Consider the following 18,636-nt stretch of genomic DNA (forward strand, 5'->3'; position numbering starts at 1 on the left):
CATTAGCGTCAAGTTACACACATTAACACACACGCCTTCCGCTCACAACCTTCAAAATAAAAGCCCTTTGACACGAGTTTCAACGTTTTTTGACTAATACAAAGTACCAAACTGAAAGTAAAGAATGCAGATAAGGGGACATCTACACTATAAAGAAAACGCAACTCATTTTGTCTTGTTTTTTTTGCAAAATGTCCTTTTCCACAGCATATATTAATACCCATATATGTCTATGCAAGATGCCATATATACAGGACTGCCAAAACGATGTAAGAAATTCTCAAATATCTTATTTATACCAGACAACTTGGAGGGGCGTCTACCATGTTATAAAGTAATAATCTAACCCATAAACAATAAAACAAAGGATGTCCGGTCAGAAATTTCAAAATAAAATCCCTATTAACCTATTTGAGTAACCCAAAGTAAAACAGTGAAAATGAGGAAATTTTTAAGGATGAATATGTAGCGAAGGAAACTAGAAGCTATTTGCTGCAGTTACAACCTCAGACACAGAGCGAGTCACCATCACCAGAGGGAATATTTAAAATAGCTCTGTGAAACTGGAGTGTAAATATTAGATTAAGGGGTGGAAACTATGAGAACACGATAACGTTCTAGAGAAAAAAAAACATGCTCAGCTTTAAACACATAATTTTTTTTATTCACAAGCTTATTTTGAACTGACATGAACAAAATATCCTTCAAATAAGCATTTAATGTAACATTTCTTATGTGAGACTCAAGAGAAACACAGTAAAGAAAAAAAAAAAAAAAAAAAAAAGTTAAAGGCTGAACTCCAACCCCAAGTGTTCCTTGCACAAAGCTCCATGGAAGGGTGTTCCAGGCAAAACATAACCCAGCCTTTCTCAACAGTTCTACAGCAAAACAAAATGCACTTAAAACAAATAAATATTGACAATATTTCAGCTGGCGAGAACTGAACTGCGAGAGCTGGTTTGGGAGATTACAATGAATCCCTAAACTTTACTGCAAAGCGTGTTAGAAATCGGTGTCCAACTACAGAATCCCATTCAGTTTCAAGTGCCGCAAGACAATGACCATATAAAAAGTCATTGCCATTATCATCATCATACCAATCATCACCATAACTCACAATGAAAAAGTGAAAAAGTCCAAAGGTATCACAGTTTATAAGTAAGGCAGGGGGGGGTGTGGTTCGGGGAATGGATGAGAAGAGCATTAGTTAGTCACTGTCATATTCCTCTATCAGCAGGTCCTCCTCCTCCATGAGGGCTTGGTTGGTGGTGGGCTGGGGCTGGCTGGCTGGCAGACCCCCGCCCGGCTCCGCCTGGCCTTCCTCCGCCGCCTCCTCTTCCTCGCTGTCCGTCTCCAGCAGGCCCGGCTCTTTGTCTGTCAGGGCCTCCAGTTTTAACCTGGAGAGAGACACGCAGGTTATATTACAGCAATGAATGATGATGAACTTTACCTTGTCACATGTAGCTTTTGAATGCACATACTATTTAGACACACAACTAAGATATTCATGGTATTCCCATGGTTTGTATTCCCATGGTTTGTGTGTTTGTGTGTCCCACCATGGAGGAGAGGAGATGAGAGGAGAGGAGAGGAGAGGAGAGGAGAGGAGAGGAGAGAGAGGAGACAAGGAGAGGAGACAAGACAAGGAGAGTAGAGGGGAGAGGAGAGGAGACAAGGAGAGTAGAGGGGAGAGGAGAGGAGACAAGGAGAGGAGAGGAGACAAGGAGGAGAGGAGACGAGGAGAGGAGAGGAGACGAGGAGAGGAGAGGGGAGGGGAGACAAGGAGAGGAGAGGAGGAGAGGAGAGGAGGAGACAAGGATAAGATAGGGGGGAGGAGAGGAGAAGAGGAGAGGAGAGGAGAGGAGAGAGGAGAGGAGACAAGGAGAGGAGAGAGGAGAGGAGAGGGGAGAGGAGACAATGAGAAGAGAGGAGGAGACAAGGAGAAGAGAGGGGAGAGGAGGAGAGGAGAGGAGAAAGGAGAGAGGAGAGCAGAGGAGAGGGGAGAGGAGAGGAGAGGAGAGGAGGAGAGGAGACAAGGAGAGGAGACAAGGAGAGGAGGAGGTTATACATTCTAGTTTGATTATAATCACCTATTAATTTATTACAATCACCTGTTATTTTCCTACCAAGATGACCATGTGATGATGTAACAGAATACTATGAATACTGCAATTTGATTCCATCTATCACCTCTATCATTCCTTATGACATTATAGTCTGTGTGGCGCAGCATGAGCCAAACAGTTCATCACTCATTGACTCTTTGCAATAGCAATGTGAAATTAAAATGGATTATTATTTCATGTCAACAAATTGTACCTACTCCAACATCATTCAACCTCATGACTTGCTTATGCTGGAATTTGATATAGCCTAATAATGAATACATTGGTGAAAGAGAGGTAGGATTATTTATTTATTTTCACAATAAGGGTTGGAGCAAAAAGGAAAAGCCTCTAATGCTTTTGATGTTGGCATCTTATTTATATATATAAAAAAAAAAAAAAACTTGAAAACTGGAATTAATTTGAATTGGAAAAACCTAATTTGACATTGTAGTTAAAAGTTAAATTCAATAATAATCCCATTCAATTTCAAGCCATTGCATTCAATTTAAATTTTTGAGTTCATTTATTCAAGAAATTCCTTTTTTTTTTAATTCAATGGTTAAATATGACCATGACTAATTTCTGCAATCTATATACAATCTCTGCTGACACTAATCTATTTCCATGAACCCGAACAACTTGATCAGTGGATGTAGTGTAGTGCTTGGTTGGAATAAAATCCTGCAGACTCCTGGCTCACATGATTGAAAACCAGTGGTTTATGGGAAGTGTGTCTTCCAAACATGCTGTAATATGTGCCGTACCTGCCGGGAAACTTCCTCAGTGGGAGTTGGCCCACATCCTGGATAAAGGCTATCTGAGCTGGGAGACAGGAAGTAAAAGCACAGCACGGTTATCTTAATGAATCATCACACACACCTCGCCCCGCCAAACACACTCACCATGCAGTGGAGCAAATGCTGAGAGACTGCTACGCCGTATTTTACTCTCGTTAGGACCAATGTTTGACTTTGTGTCTCATATTTATGGAAAGAGGATTAGGGCCACGTGTGAAGAATTTGAGTTCTGAGTTTAAAGTCAGAATTCTGAGATTAAAGTTTAAACTGTAGCCAATTTATTTTAAGACTAAGTAAGCCTAGAACGATTAATTATTCATGAAAGGTGGGATAGTTTGAGAATTGGGGAAGGATGGATATGAGCTATGTTCCTAACTACATTTGACTGGGAGTTGGGCTGGTGACTAACAGGACCATTATAGTTTGATTATATTATTACCAATTATAGTTGGATATGTGTGGTGATGTATTTTTTGCATTGCCATGCAATATGTCTATGTATATGTGTGTATAGATATATATGTATACGTATATGGGATTATGTGTGATTGTGCATGTGCAGATGTATGTGTGTATCTATAGATCATGTCAAAATGTGTAAAAAGAATTGCTGTAAAATCAAAAATAATGTAAAAACAAAGTGCTGTATGTCCTCCAAAGCGGGGTGGTGGTGGAGGGGTTAAATAAAAAAAAAAAAATAAATAAATAAAAATAAATACACACACAGAGTACTGTGCAAAAGTCTTAGGCACGTGTAAAAATAAAATCCATAAAGCGAAGATGCTTTAAAAAATAATGAAATGAAAAGTTTCTAAATAGCAAAACATTTTCTATAAAGAGCAGTCTACGGACACACTAATGCGGAAAACAAATAAACATTATAAGACAAAATGTATATAAAACATCTAGGGTGCCTAAGACTTTTGCACAGTACTGTGTATATATATATATATATATATATATATATATTTTAAGACTTTTTCAAGACCTGTGAATACCCTCTAAATGCCTACATCCATTGTCTGTCAGATGGTTCAACAGCGCGTCGTAGGGCTGTTATATGTGGCTGTTTGTTTGTGTGTGTGTGTGTGTGTGTGTGTGTGTGTGTGTGTGCGTGTGTGTGTGTGCGTGTGTGTGTGTGCGTGCGTGTGTGTGTGTGTGTCACCTTGGTTCCTCATAGGGTTGGTGAGCTTTGCCAGGTAGGGCAGTAGTTCGGTCTGGAGGCTGACCGGTGTTAGACAGAAGTTGCTGAAGAGAGACTGGGCGGCCAGGCAGTTCTCACGGTGCTGAGAGGAACAACATCAGTCTGACAATACAATCTGGATATTGCATATTGCACTCATCAGTGTTGGGGGAAGTTACTTTGAAAGTCAGGTTCTACGAGCTACCAGTTACTTCACAATGGAGGAAGCTGAACTACAGCAAAGCTCTGAGAGTCTCAAGAGAAATATAGGTTTGGTAACTAAAGTTACTAAGAAAAGTAGTTCTAACTACAGTGTTAAAATGAAAACATCAGATCTACATCTACAATGTCACAAAATCACTAGACTGCAAAAAATACCACTGATGACGATAATAAAATAAAATAAAATAATAATAAAATAGTGATTTATTTGAAATAAAGTAAAGCAACATTGACTGTGTTTCTAAGTTGCTAGCTAGCAACTAGAGTTAAACCAAATAAGCTTATCTAGCTTTATCACAATGTTAACTTTCTGTTGGATATGAGGTCCATCACACGCTTATACTCAGTCTGGACCTGATCCCAAACCAAACTACATTGTTTGGACTATTCTCTGAGAAACAATAGAGGGGGCATGGGTCAACAGAGGACGGATCAAGACATGATAGGCAGTGATAAAGAAAAATGGCAGTTTCTGTAGTTAACTCGGCCTCAAAATGACAACGGTAATAAATTACAAGCAACACCATCTAAACTCAACTTTAGCTGAACTACCACCAAGCCACTGAAAAATGTAGTTACAGTAGTTTAATTAAATGTAGTGAAATTACTCCCAAGCAACTGATCCTAACCACAGCACACTTTATCTTGCTGGTCAGTTGTGTTGACATGTATAGGTCTCTCTTACCTTCTTGTTGACCAGCAGCCAGTGGGGTTTGTGCAGCGGTCTGAAGCCGACAGAAACCTGTCCAGAGTTGGAGTGAAGGAGCCCCCTGGTGGCCACTGATGAGCCGTACTCCCCCATGGTGTTGCGAGACTGCAAACGGCATAGAACGACTTGGTACAGATAGACCACTGTTCACATTCAATCCAACATGGAGCATGGAGCTGATGTACAGGCCATTGTCAACAGAAATCAAATTTAATTAAAAACGATGTGTAGTATTTTCATTATGTCCTAGTTTTCATTAGGTCCTAGTTTTCAGTGTGATTTCTCCATTTCACATTTAGAAACTTCTTGTGGAAATGTTTGGCTATCCAGTAGAAGATTCATTTCAAGTCATTTTACAACATTAGATGGTTTGATTTAGGTTTGGCATATTGTTTGTTTGACCTCTTTGTTGTTTGTTTGTTGTAAATGGGCTTAATCCTTTGCTGAGGATGTAATGTTAGCGTAGCAGGCCTTGCTAAGTGTATGCTGGCATAACATTAGTTGTTAAGTTGTAGTGGTGAGCTATTATTAGTGATTTGATTTTATTATTCATTGATATATGTGTCGGCTGTTGTGTTGACTGTTGTTTTGTGTGCTTTTGTTTGTAAGTGTTCAGCTTGGTTAGCGTCCTATGTTCCCAGGGTCCTATGTTCCCCAGATTTATATGGCACATAATGGGAACATGACAAAGGGTCCTATGTTTCCCAGTTCTAGGGTTAGGGTTAGGGTTAGGGTTAGAGACCTTCAAAATCAAATAAAATGATAACCATTGGTTTTGTTGTGTTTATATAGCTGCTTTGAAGCCTTGTTCCAATAAAAAAAAAAAAGGATAATATTTATGAAATATTTAAACTTGAAACAGGTCAAATTTGACCTGAACACAATAGGAGGGTTAATGTGTGTTAACAGAATATTGAACTGGGGAACATAGGACCCTGGGAACATAGGACCTTGGGAACTTAGGACCCTGGGAACATAGGACCTTGGGAACATAGGACCCTGGGAACATAGGACCTTGGGAAAGTAGGACCTTGGGAACTTAGGACCCTGGGAACATTGGACCCTGGGAACATAGGACCCTGGGAACATAGGACCCTGGGAACATAGGACCCTGGGAACATAGGACCTTGGGAACTTAGGACCCTGGGAACATAGGACCCTGAGAACATAGGACCTTTGGAACATAGGACCCTGAGAACATAGGACCCTGGGAACATAGGACCCTGGGAACATAGGACCCTGGGATACGCTCCCGAAACTGGCGCTAAGCTAATTTTCACTTGTTTAAAAACAGAGTTTACAAAGCACTAAGCAAACATCATTCTCATTAAATAAATGATGTGTATGACAAAAAAATGAACATTTTGATCAGTGCTACTAGACAAAACTCTCTTAAAAGTTTATGATTTGTTTTGATGTTTTTTTATGATGTGGGGAGAGACTGACGGTCCAGTCGGCGGTGAGGAAGTCAGCATCAGACAGATACTCGCTGGCCCTGGTCACATCCTCCACCTCAGAGAAGAAGTCCAGGTAGTTCTGGTGGAGGTACAGGTTGAAGAACTCTCCTGACATGTGCGATCGCTCCACCACCAACTGGACAGACACAGAAAGATGAATTATATATAACAAGAAAGAGATTTTGCATTAGTTGCTTTTAATATGTTTAAGTTTAAACAAAGTGCGTGGGTACCTCCGGGTCTGCTAGTAATCTTTGTCTGTGATGTTGGGATAGGTGAGATGGCAGGCCGGGCCCCTGGGAGCCTTCAGCGCTGTCAGGGTCCCCTCCTGTTGATCAGAGACAACAACCAATGTCAGCTGAATATGGGCATTTTCAAGCCTATAGTCGGTTTGCTTTGTTCAGGGTTCCTACACATTTTCAATTAAGAAATTCCATACTTTTTCCAGACCTTGATTTGTTTTGAAGATTTTGTCTGGTGTTCAATATGATTTACACAGATATCTTGCCCCTGCTAACTAGGTCATATCACTGTATAGATGAAGATTGTTCTTCACAGCAACAAATATCACAATATGTGAGATGATTGGCAGGGTTCCTACATGGTTTCCATTTGAAAATTCCATATTTTTCCCAGACCCTATGTTCTTGACCGGATTTGATTTTGGTCGGTATTTGATATAATGCATGCTGACAGCGGCTGGGTAATAAGAGCGTCCCTCTATCTGAACATTAATATTCACATCAACAAAAACTGGGGACTCAAAGTGGCTCTACAACAACATAAAAGCTACAATTATGTGTGTATCGGACCTGAACCGCAACATTTTCCATACTTTTCCAGACATTTTTTCAAATTCCCAAACTGTTCAAGACCTGGAAATGATCAAATTCATTTTTAATACTTTTCCAGACTTTCCAGACCTGCGTAGGAACCCTGTTTGTTTCTACCTGGGGACGAGTTGTTGCTTCACTGAAGTTACACATAGGTTTGGTTAAGTTTTCACAAGGAAAGAAACCTGCCACTTAGCAAAGTTTCAGTCAGATTGCTTGTTCTCATATTACCAAATGAACCAAATTAAGGAGGAAAACACTCCAGGGTTCAAAATAACTGCTCTATACTAGTTGTGAAATCACACGAAGCAAGTCCAGCCCACTGAATACAAAAAACAAACCAAATTGTCTGCTGGTGTCCGACACATGTCCAATTAAATGAAACATTATTTTCACGAGGAAAAAAAAAGGACAAATGTTTCAGGTATTTTCCACAATTTTCAACTATCAAAACCATAATATTTCCTCCTTTTTAATACATCCACACAATTTTAGAACCAAAGCGCAGCAGATACTCCATTGATGTTATTGTTTTATGAAGTTATGTGAATCCTGTAAGGACTGAAGTGGGCTTTGGAGTTACATTGCCCTCTGGCAGCCATCTTGGAGGTCCACAGCTCTTGGCAACAACATCTGAGCACACCTGATTGTATTTCTAACATTTAGACTTGGCCGTCTTGACAGAATTTAATAGATAATGGTTCATTTCTGTTGAATGGGCGCCAATTATTTAAAAACTGATACATCTGGTTGATTTCGTATTTAGCTAACAAGCTGACATTATCCATAGTATCTGGTCAGCTAACCATCACTGTCCTGTTGTTAACACATCTGATTTACTAGCTAATCTAGTAGAAGCTAGTGTAAGTAGTGGCTAGTAGCTGCATGTTAACATTAACATCAGTTGCTTTGCTAAATTAGCCTGCTGGCTAGTTAGCTAGCTAACAGTTTGATCAGGTTAAAGGATAAGGCTGGTGTTTTTAATGCATTTCTTACCGTCAAACAAATCCTATGAAAATAAAATCAGCAATGAATTTGCTCTGCAGCATATTTCATCACTGTGATGCACCGGGCCAGCCGACTTTTTCCTCAGACAACTTAATAAGCCAGCTGTAAACATGTTTTTGATCTCGGGAAAGTAGTTCCGTAGCACCAAAAATAGTCCTCGGCGTAATGAAGAATTTGTTCCCATTTGAATTTGATTTGGTAAAAACTACAATAGCCTGAATTTTCGTAGTAACAGTTAGCGATTTTTAAAATGTAATCTATGTCTTTGTGAGCTGTATTTCAAGGTTTTTAGCTAACAATTGGAGCCAATGACTTCCGGGTTGACGGCCAAAAAGGGAACGTGGGAAGTCGGAATGTAACAGGAGTAGAGCAAACACATTGTTGATTGTATTTTCATAGGATTTGTTTGGTAAGAAATGCATTAAAAAACACCAGCGTTGTCCTTTAACTGGGCTGACTTCTCAAGCTACAACTCAGAGTGTTTTGGAGTAGAGACTAGGGCTAAAGACTAGGGCTGGGTTTAAAAAAAATCGATTTTCCGATTTAAATCGATCTTCATTTGAATGATCCGATATCGATTCATAAAATCCCGAGATCGATCTTTTAATATATGCCTTTTCCCGTGGATGCTTGAAGCTTGAAGCTACACTGCACTAAAGAAAGCTCTTATCTGGTCACTCTCACTGACTGTAGAGTCTGTAGAGTTGCACAACTTGCACTATATTGTGTTGACTGCTATAGTGTGTCGGTCATGTTAAATAAAAAGTACATTAATGTAACTGCTTTGAGGTCAATTCCTAATGTAAACATTCATATTTTTAATAATGCACCAGGTTAGAGGGTTCCTTGTACAATTTACAGCATTAGTTTGAGAATCTCTTTCATATCCAAGCAAAATTGGTATTGTAACTGAAATATCGCTAACCGAATCAATATTGAATCAAATCAAATCGGAAATCGAATGAAATCGGGACCTTGTGAATCGTAATTGAATCAATTCAGGAAATCAGTGGCGATACCCAGCCCTACTAAAGACAAGACAGTTTACTGTGTCACAGTAACCTCATCAGACTATTCACTTTTACTTATAATGTTACTGAATGGACATACACCCACACCGCCCACAACAATCTTTATCAGGCATCTCTCTTTTTTCTAGCCTGGCTGTTATATATTTAGAAATTATTAACTAACAGCAACTTCTCCAACGAACACCTGGCCGAAAGCAGATTTGTGACACAACTGCAAAGAGTCTAGAGGGACGAAACAGGAAGAAGGCTGGAGCGACTCACGCTTGCAGTGGAGGATCTTCCCCAGCGCTCTGAACAGGAAGAGGGAAGCGTCTTTCCCTCCGATGGCCTGCTCTTCTTCCTGCGCCTTGGTCTCCTTGGACCTCTTCTTCCTCTGGGTTGCTTTGGAGACAGCTTTGCCCAGCGAGGGTGTAGACCTGTCCTTCTTCATCCCCCACAGCCCCTTTTCCAGTGAGGTGTCTGGAAAGTTCAAATGACAGAAACGTCGGTTGCTGCTCGTAGCTCCTACATACACAATGCTTTTCACTGTGTAGAGCAAAAGCATTTTTTGCAATAGTAAAATAATAATACAATCCACAGTAATGTTTGTATATGGAGACATTTTGTATTCACATGCTGCCCCTTCTACTTTGAAGCCACTGGATTCAGTTTACCACAGTACTAGTTTTATTACAGGTTTAACCCCCTCAATTATTTTTAAGCAATGACATCTCACATTTTCTATGATGTTTGTGATTACATTTTATTAAGTATGTCTCTATATGTTGCTGACTGGTTGACTAAATTGTATTGTAGATTTTCTTTGTCAATTTTATTAATTTTTTTTATTGTTCTCAGGTCTCTCTTGAAAAAGAAATGAGACTACCTGGTTAAAGCTGTACTAGGCAAGATTTTTTATGTTAAAACCATCTTATCAGCCTAAATCACACAAGCTGCAACAGAGAAGAGTGGCCCATCTATAAAGGCCCAAAACCTAATAATTGACCATAACGTAATGACTGCCCATAATGTAATAAAATCAAATGTAATAAAGCCCATAACGTAATAACTTATCACTCTGTTTACCTCTTTACAATATTTTTTTTAATTAACAATTTTATTTATTTATTTTTTTGTTAATTGTTAATTTTTTGTTATACAATCTAATGACATCACTTTACAGGATTTCTGGGTAATGAACTCCCCAAAATTCAAACACTTATCTCTCACTGCCATTTGGGGTTGAAGTTGCCTAGTGCAGCTTTAAATAAGGGATAAATAAAATGAAAAAAAAATGAAACGGTTGAATTCTAGCTGCATTGAGTAAAGCTGTGTGTGTGTGGAGTGGAGATTCCTCCCGACCTGGAAGAGAGGAGAACTGCAGGCTATTGATGGCACTGCGAATGTCTCCCGAGCTTCCCGAACACAGCATCTCCAGCACGGCCTGGTCAGGAACGCATATCCTCCCTCCGCTCTGCACAGACACATGCAAAGATATAGATGGAGAAACATACAGGCACGTACCAAAATGTGGAATCGAGAGCAACGTCTTCTCTCACCTTTCCGGCCTCCGAGGTTGCGATGCGAGTCAGGACCCTCATCATAGTGGTCGGAGCCACCGGGTTAAAGCTGGAAACAGAGCAGCACTTATACATATTGATCAAGGGTGGAAGTAACAAATTACAATTATTCTTCTTACTGTAGCTTTGTTCTGTATTTGTATTTTGAGTATTTTCTGAAGTCATTAATTTTACTTTTACTTAAGTACTGTACTTTGCTACATTTTGAAATCACATCCATTACAGAGTGCATCATCTGTAGTCTTTCCATAAGCACTGAATCAGAAATTAGTGTAATTGTAAATTGCATCTGCATCAAACCTGCTTAAGCAAGACGAAAAGTTAGGTGAACTGCCTGTAACATTAAATGCTAAAATATGTGTAATATCACATATTGAACATCATGTCCTCTCATCCTGTTTACATTACATGGGAAATATATGAATGTTTTTAAAGTAACTTAGTAACTTACTTTTATATTTTAAATTAGGGACTTTTTATTTTTACCTAAGTAGATTTTACACCTCTTCTATTTAAGTCAAATTTCAGCAAAGTAACAGTACTTCTTCTATATTGTGGTAGTCTTTCCACCCCTGATAACTGTCTCTTGCCGCCTTATTCTGATGTCCTGTCAGTCAAATTGACAAATTTGAAATGCTGCTGTCCTTTGAGTGTGTGGAGTCTACAGTTGTACTAGACATGTAGACATGGCTGTGTGTGTTGAGGGGGTTCCAGGGGTCCTTGAAGGGGTCCCACAGGGGACAAGTACAATGAGGAATAGTTTAATTTCATTAGAATGTGTAAAAATGAGTCTCACCACTATCATCTCTCCATGCACAGTGTAGACAATATAAATCAGTGTAAATCAACAGCTAAAATTTTCCAATATGGTCCTAAATCTAATCTTTGGGGTCCAATGTGGCTCTATATAGGGGTCAGAACATCCCCGTCATAGCCAGTAGTGTGTGTTGGTTGTAACCTGATGCTGCTGATGTCCAGCTCCTCCTGGATGTCTTTGGGAAACAGCAACCTGGAGCTGCTGTCTCCACTCAGACTGTCTGACACTATGAACACCAAGGGACATCTGCTGGTCTTCACAAAACGCCTAGAAGACAGAGCAGGCACATCCTCACATATATCAGAGATACATAGATGGGCATAGATTAATAGATTGATTCATGGATACATACAGCACTGAATACACTTAACATAGTATATGCTAAAGTGTTGTCCTACATTCAGACAGAACGCAAAACAATTTAGAGGCAGTGTGAATGGCTGCAAAGTCAATGGAAGGAGGTGAATGGAGCTTGATGGCGCCAACTGAAGCCAAGAGGTGTTCAGCAAAGTTTTTCAGCTTGAGGGAGAAATTGTCCTGACTCAGTAAAACCAAAGCCAGTGTCTGCTTCAAGTAGTACTCTATCCAGGCACCGGTACATTTCTCCACCCACCTAGTATTTACAGCAGAAAAAATGTCCGCTGGGTATTTGTGACCAATAACATCTGGACAAAGAGTTTATAAAGGCTAGATTCCCCAAAGAAGACACTGACTGGACTATAGAAAGATGTCAACTAAAACCACTAATCATAATGACTGGACTATAGAAAGATGCCATCCAAAACCACCAACCATAAGGACTGGACTATAGAAATATGTCAACCAAAACCACTAATCATAATGGCTGGACTATAGAAAGATGTCAACCAAAACCACCAACCATAAGGACTGGACTATAGAAAGATGTCAACCAAAACCACTAATCATAATGGCTGGACTATAGAAAGATGCCAACCAAAACCACCAACCATAACGACTGGACTATAGAAAGATGCCAACCAAAACCACCAACCATAAGGACTGGACTATAGAAAGATGTAGACTAAAACCACTAATCATAATGACTGGACTATAGAAAGATGCCAACCACAACAATTGGCTGGCTCATAGTGGCTGGTCTGTCACCCTGCTGTGTCACATGGTGGCATCAAACCTGCTGCATGTCATCATGACAATTACATTTCTGCTGGCTTCCTGACTGAATGTAGGGTAAAGGGTAAAACCTGATCCACGCTCTCACCTCAGGATATCATGCAGGCTTCCTGGCTGCCTGTAGAACTGGTTTGGAAAGTCCTAAGGAGGGACAAGTAAAGGGCAAATGTTACCTCATATGAACATCCAATTTAACCTGGAAACATTTAAGGTTAGACTGGTATGCCAGTTTGCCAATATTGGCCTTTTATCAGATATCGACCAGTCAGTGTCATGAATAACCTGTAAATTTTGTTTTCTTTGCACATTTTATTTATTCATTGAATTGTTCAATAATGTTTTTTGTAAATTAATTCTTCATTTAAAGTCAGTAATGTATCCCAGAATTTCCCTAACATAGGTGTGATGGGTCACCCTCACACCTATACAAGAATAAAATAATAAAAATCTGGGGGTTACACTGAAGACTTAGAATTTTTGGTCAAATTTAAAGATATTGAATACTGCACAAAATATCCAATATGAGTGGCTGCAGTACAAATATATCGTTACTGATATCAGCCTTTAAAAACTCATATCAAACCCTAAAGCCTAATCTACATCAGAAGCGATGCAGCCGCAATTTTCAGTCCAAACCATTTAAACCATTTAAATACCTGTATTTTAGTGTATTTTTTTCTATAAACACTACATATCAAGAATGCATTTTAATTTCTGCTTGTATATTTCAAGGCTATGTGCTTGATTTCATGCTTTTAAATAAATAAAAAATGCAACTTAACGGAACCAGAGTGCAGAATGAGTACGAGGCCTCAACTGTGTTGCTGACGCAGTCAGTATAGACTATATGTAATGTGCATCCAATCCAATCTACTCAAAGTTGCCTGTGTATTAAATGAAGGTGTAGTACCCACCTCCACCAGTATGAGCTTCCTGTCTGCGGCCCCTCCATCTCCAGCCATCTCCAGGCAGTTGTACTTGTTGGCCCTGAGGAGGAACTCCTGGAACTGGGCGGACTGGGAGCTGCCTGGAAAACCATTCAACCTCCAGGCTGGGAGAAGAGGGAGGATGTGAAGAGTCATCCATTAGACAAAACAAGGTGATAGATTAGATCAGTAGAAATATATAACAATATACTGTAACAATGAGGGAGAAATGCAAAGTACATCACCAATAGCTGTTTTTTTTTACAGTGTTACAGAGTTTTAGGAGGGTAGGGTCTGATAGTGATGTGTGGTATTTTACTCCTCACCAGGCTGAGAGCCGAGTATGTTGGTATCTGGGTCCAGACCGGAGGGGTTTGTCCACTCCTGAACCCTGAAGCCCAGCTCCCGGGACAGAATCTGCACTGTAGCACTCTTCCCACAGCCTGATGGACCGGTCAGCAGCAGGACAGCACCACCCTGTGGACGACAACAGCCAGGCTCTTTATTTTTTTACAGTCTATATGGGCTGAACTAAGAGTCCTCACCCTACACTCAGACAGGACATTTCAACAGTTTGATGGCTTACATGGAAAATTTTGCAGTGGTTTTGGTTGACATCTGTCTATAGTCCAGTCATCATGAATAGTGGTTTTGGTTGACATCTGTCTATAGTCCAGTCATCATGAATAGTGGTTTTGGTTGACATCTTTCTATAGTCCAGTCATTATGATTAGTGGTTTTGGTTGACATCTTTCTATAGTCCAGTCATTATGATTAGTGGTTTTGGTTGACATCTTTCTATAGTCCAGTCATTATGATTAGTGGTTTTGGTTGACATCTTTCTATAGTCCAGTCATTATGATTAGTGGTTTTGGTTGACATCTTTCCATTGCCCAATCAATGTCTTCTTGGGGAATCTAGATTTTATTAACTTGTTGGTCAGATGCCAGTGTTATTGGACACAAATACCCAATAGACATTTTTCCTGCTGTAAATACTAGGTAGGTGGAGAAATTTACAGACACCTGGAGTCCTGATTGAAGTCAACTGGCTTTTGTTTTACTACATCGGGACAATTTCTCAGTCTTTGCCTCAAGTGGTGCCACATAGAGCAAAGTTGCATCCATCTCACTCCCTTCACCTCTTTCCATTGACTTTGCATGTATTCACACCAATTTGTATGCCATAATCTGGCAGTTAAATGTAACTCTTTTTTCTACATCTTAAGGATCAACACCTCATTTCACCATTGATCCAATGTCACCTCTTAAAACTAGTCCGCATTGCTTTTAAAAGTTGACTAACTGCTGTTTGCTGGGCTGAATGTATACCACAATGGTGGACCCTTATGATTCAGAGAAAAGGTTTTAAGTTATGTTCTGCCAGGTATGTATGTTTGCTGGTGAGAAAAGAAACATAAAAAAAACAAGATTCCAGCAAACAGTTTGACACAAAATCCTCTGCCATAAAAAGAGAGAAATTAAAGAACGGCAGGAGTCGGGGCTAGCATCTCATCAAAGTCATTCCTTTAGTTTTAAAAACATGAATTTCATACCTTTGATGTTTTGGTGTCAGTGTGAGCTCTCATCCAGTTCTCCACCTCCTCTATCTTTTTCTTGTGGACAGCTAGCTCGGCCTACAAACACACAAGGTTGTGATGGCAGAAACAATGAGTTGAATCTAACCATGACCCATACAACAGTTAGCATAAACATTAATTCTATAGGTAACCGATATGGGTATTGAAGGACAATACTGATACTTTTAGATGGAAGCTGCCAATTTTCCTGCAGAATTTTATTCTTGTTGGGCTAGAAAAACTTCTGAAATAGCATTCAGACCATGGGACACTAAAACTTTCCATTAAAACCCAGGATGATGATAATATTAATAATAATAAAAAAACATATTCATGCCTCCTTGCGTGGAATCTGATTAAAATGTCTCATTACGATCAATTCAGGTTAAAGTCTTCCCTAAAAGACCAATATCGACCCGCAGTATCGGATTGATATAACCCTAATTATAACTACTCATAACTTGGTCATGTATTCATGAGTCAGGCTTCAAATAGAACAAATGTCAACAGGTGAGCCATGCTGCTGACCTGTGAGCGGGGTGTGTGTCTGTCCACCCAGGACTCATCCTGGTCCCCCTGGGGAGGCTCTCTGGCCAGGCAGGAGGAGGAGGAAGAGGTGTGGAGCTCGGAGCTGCTGGCCTCGCCTTTCCTCTTCTTGGGCCTCTTGCTCCCATAGGGCTCAGCCTTGGAACGCCAGGCCTGGCTGCCCTTGCTCCCTCCAGACAGAGAGAAGCTTCCCCCGGTCAGGTCAGCGAAGGACGGGTCCACCCAGCGGTTCACCTGTAGGGGGACAGAGTCAGCGCTGGAGACTGCTTCTCCACATAACCACCAGGACTCAACTCACCTGAAAAACCCAAACATACTGCAGGGGGTTCCCATATTATGTTCATATTTGGAAGGTAAATGAAGCTGCCATTCAAACCTGGTGTCTTAACAAGATATAATGCTATCAAGCACTGAATGCATGTTGCTGAATTACACACAGATGTGTGACCAAGTCAACTTTGCTCGAGTCCCAAGTCAGTCTCAAGTCAAGTCCCAAGTCTAAATGAGTCAAGTCCATGTCATTAATGCCAAGTCTCATGTCTAAATGTAGATTACCAAGTCAAGTCCATGTCATTAATGCCAAGTCTCACATCTAAATGTACAACACCAAGTCAATTTAGAACAAATCAAGAGTCCAGTATCAATTTATTATCTTAAAGAAAACGAAATCTCTATGACTTTTCAATGCAATATGGTTTTAATAGGATAAAAACTTGGTAAGAGCATCATGAGTTTTGATTTCTTTAATCAGTTTCAACTTGAGTTTCAATCTTTCGTCAAGACTAGAAACCTTTTCAAGTCATCAAAGTACAAGTCCCAAGTCACCAGAACCCAAGTCAAGTCTCAAGTCTTCTCTTCATGCATCAAGTCAAGTCTCAAGCAATTAAAATTGTGACTCGAGTCTGGCTCGAGTCCAAGTCATGTGACTCGAGTCCCCACCTCTGATTACACATATTACATAACATAATTGCACGGTGCATGGTGTTGGTCAGACAGTCCATGCCAGTGGTTCTCAATGTGGGGTCCGGGGACCACCAGGGGTCCTTGAGGGGGTTCCAGGGGGTCCCCAGCAAATTGATGAATTGTTCAACTTCAGCATTATTTCATTTACAAAAAGTTAACACAATTAGAGAATGTAGAAGAATGACTATTTTGAATATAATGGGGGTCCGTGGCTCTAATGTGGACAAAATTAGGGGTCCTTGATATGAAAAAGGTTGAGAATCACTGGTCCATGCTGTGTCTGAATAGAAAGGTAAAGGTAGAAACGTAGCCTACACCAGTGGTTTTCATTCAGATTTCACTGATGCCCAAGAATGGGCAGGTTTTCATCCAACCAAACACTACAGCAGCTCATTTCAGTCAAAGCTCCACATGACTGAAGACCACTGGCCTGTATTTGCTGAATGTTGAGTTAGTTATAATAGCCAATAGTCAGTTAATGTTGCGGTAGCTACTTAGCTAATGCCAGCCTAATTAGCTTAAAGAATGAGAAACTTAAGTGCCTGAAAAAATAATACTCAGTGAATGAAACGTCAATAACAAAGCCACCCCCTGAAGTAAAATGGCAACACATTGGAAACACTGAACTGTGAAGCTAACTCCATTTCAAGCACTTCTTCACAACACACAGAAACAGAGAGACAGAGAGGATTTGTAATGCGATGAACTCACTTTGCTTGAAGTTGCCTTTCCTCCCAGAGAAAGCTTGGACATCCTAGGCTGTGGTGCTTCACATTGATCTGGGGGCAGCTGCTCAACGCCAAACTAGGAAACTGAAATGCAACGCAGAGTTGTTCATGGATGTTATTCGCTAACCCGTCCATCTGGCTAACCCATTACAATGAATCTGGTCGCCAAACAAGGACTGAGAAAGTAGGTGTCTAAGAAATATTCAGCGTAGTTAGCCAACTTTGAACTGAAGCGTTCATAACGCAGGTAACGTAAAGACAGGATATAGTTAGCTTGTCACGTCAAGCCAGCTAGAATATAACTTCCGCTCACAATCTTCAAAATAAAATCCTTATTGACCAACATGCGTTTCAACGTTGTTTTGAGTAATACAAAGTCCAAAAAATGCATTTGTGTCTTTGCACACATTTTCACAAAGAAGACAACAGCAAATTTATAGCCATATCTATATAGCTATAGGTCCACGCAAGACACTATATTATATACAGAGCTGCCAAAAGTATACAAAGGAATTCCCCAACATTAAACCTATACCAGACAGCTTGGAATAGTGTATATTATCTTATACAAGTCTATCTCGATCTATTTAAGTCTCCCAACTGTCCTGCAATTAGATACTGTCATTTAACTAAGTCACAGCTAGTTTTACTGCAGAATGCTGGTCGACAAACAAGCAGCTAACTAGCGTTATGTTTCTGCATAAACTTACCTCGTTTGACCATCTGACGCGTTTAAAAACAGCCCTCGGCTTTCCCAGACCGCAGAATGTTGTTCAGGTATTCTGTGAACGTAATTTTAATAAAAGACTGTTTCGGTATTGAGATGAGAGCAAACGAGGTGAGTCACAGTTTTACTTTTAAAACCCGTGGCCCAGGGTGCCGCAAATTTATGGTAAACTGACGTAAAAGTGACGTGAAACCTCTGTTCACGGCACGGAGTCAAGTGTTTGTGGCTGTGGGGCTGGTGTTGTGTTGGTGTTAACTTCCAGCGACAAGCTAAATCTCCCACTTCGTTAAC

General features: G+C 40.2%; 1 protein-coding gene across 2 annotated transcripts; it reads right to left on the minus strand.

Moving 5' to 3' along the window:
- Window positions 1-689: 689 nt before the first annotated feature.
- Window positions 690-18,472, minus strand: rad17 (RAD17 checkpoint clamp loader component). Of its 2 annotated transcripts, XM_071538447.1 has the most exons (17): window positions 18,329-18,472; window positions 17,602-17,702; window positions 15,910-16,161; window positions 15,358-15,438; window positions 14,129-14,279; window positions 13,791-13,927; window positions 12,965-13,017; window positions 11,866-11,991; window positions 10,887-10,956; window positions 10,690-10,801; window positions 9,610-9,807; window positions 6,710-6,804; window positions 6,466-6,612; window positions 4,996-5,124; window positions 4,071-4,191; window positions 2,873-2,930; window positions 690-1,397 (listed from the first exon to the last, which is right to left on the minus strand). In XM_071538447.1, exons 2-17 carry the CDS (start codon window positions 17,641-17,643, stop codon window positions 1,208-1,210), a joined length of 1,962 nt encoding a protein of 653 aa, XP_071394548.1. In that variant the 5' UTR covers window positions 17,644-17,702; window positions 18,329-18,472; the 3' UTR covers window positions 690-1,207. The 2 variants fall into 2 exon arrangements, with proteins under 2 accessions (XP_071394548.1, XP_071394550.1); XM_071538449.1 differs by lacking the exon at window positions 18,329-18,472 and having other exon boundaries at window positions 6,710-6,788; window positions 9,603-9,807; window positions 17,602-17,864.
- Window positions 18,473-18,636: the final 164 nt, after the last annotated feature.

Source organism: Centroberyx affinis, unplaced genomic scaffold (genome assembly GCF_046629955.1).
Source record: "Centroberyx affinis isolate AG114_WGS23_722 - 3 ecotype Tasmania unplaced genomic scaffold, CSIRO-AGI_Caff_v1 ptg003274l_1, whole genome shotgun sequence".
Taxonomy (NCBI): domain Eukaryota; kingdom Metazoa; phylum Chordata; class Actinopteri; order Beryciformes; family Berycidae; genus Centroberyx; species Centroberyx affinis.

Excerpts from the sequence above, each read along its gene's own strand:
- rad17 (XM_071538447.1), bottom strand. The coding sequence starts at position 17,643 with ATGTCCAAGCTTTCTCTGGGAGGAAAGGCAACTTCAAGCAAA. Across the intron at positions 13,018-13,790 it reads GGAAGCTCATACTGGTGGAG|GACTTTCCAAACCAGTTCTA; the intron begins GTGGGTACTACA and ends GTCCCTCCTTAG. Across the intron at positions 6,805-9,609 it reads GAAGATCCTCCACTGCAAGC|GAGGGGACCCTGACAGCGCT; the intron begins GTGAGTCGCTCC and ends TCTGATCAACAG.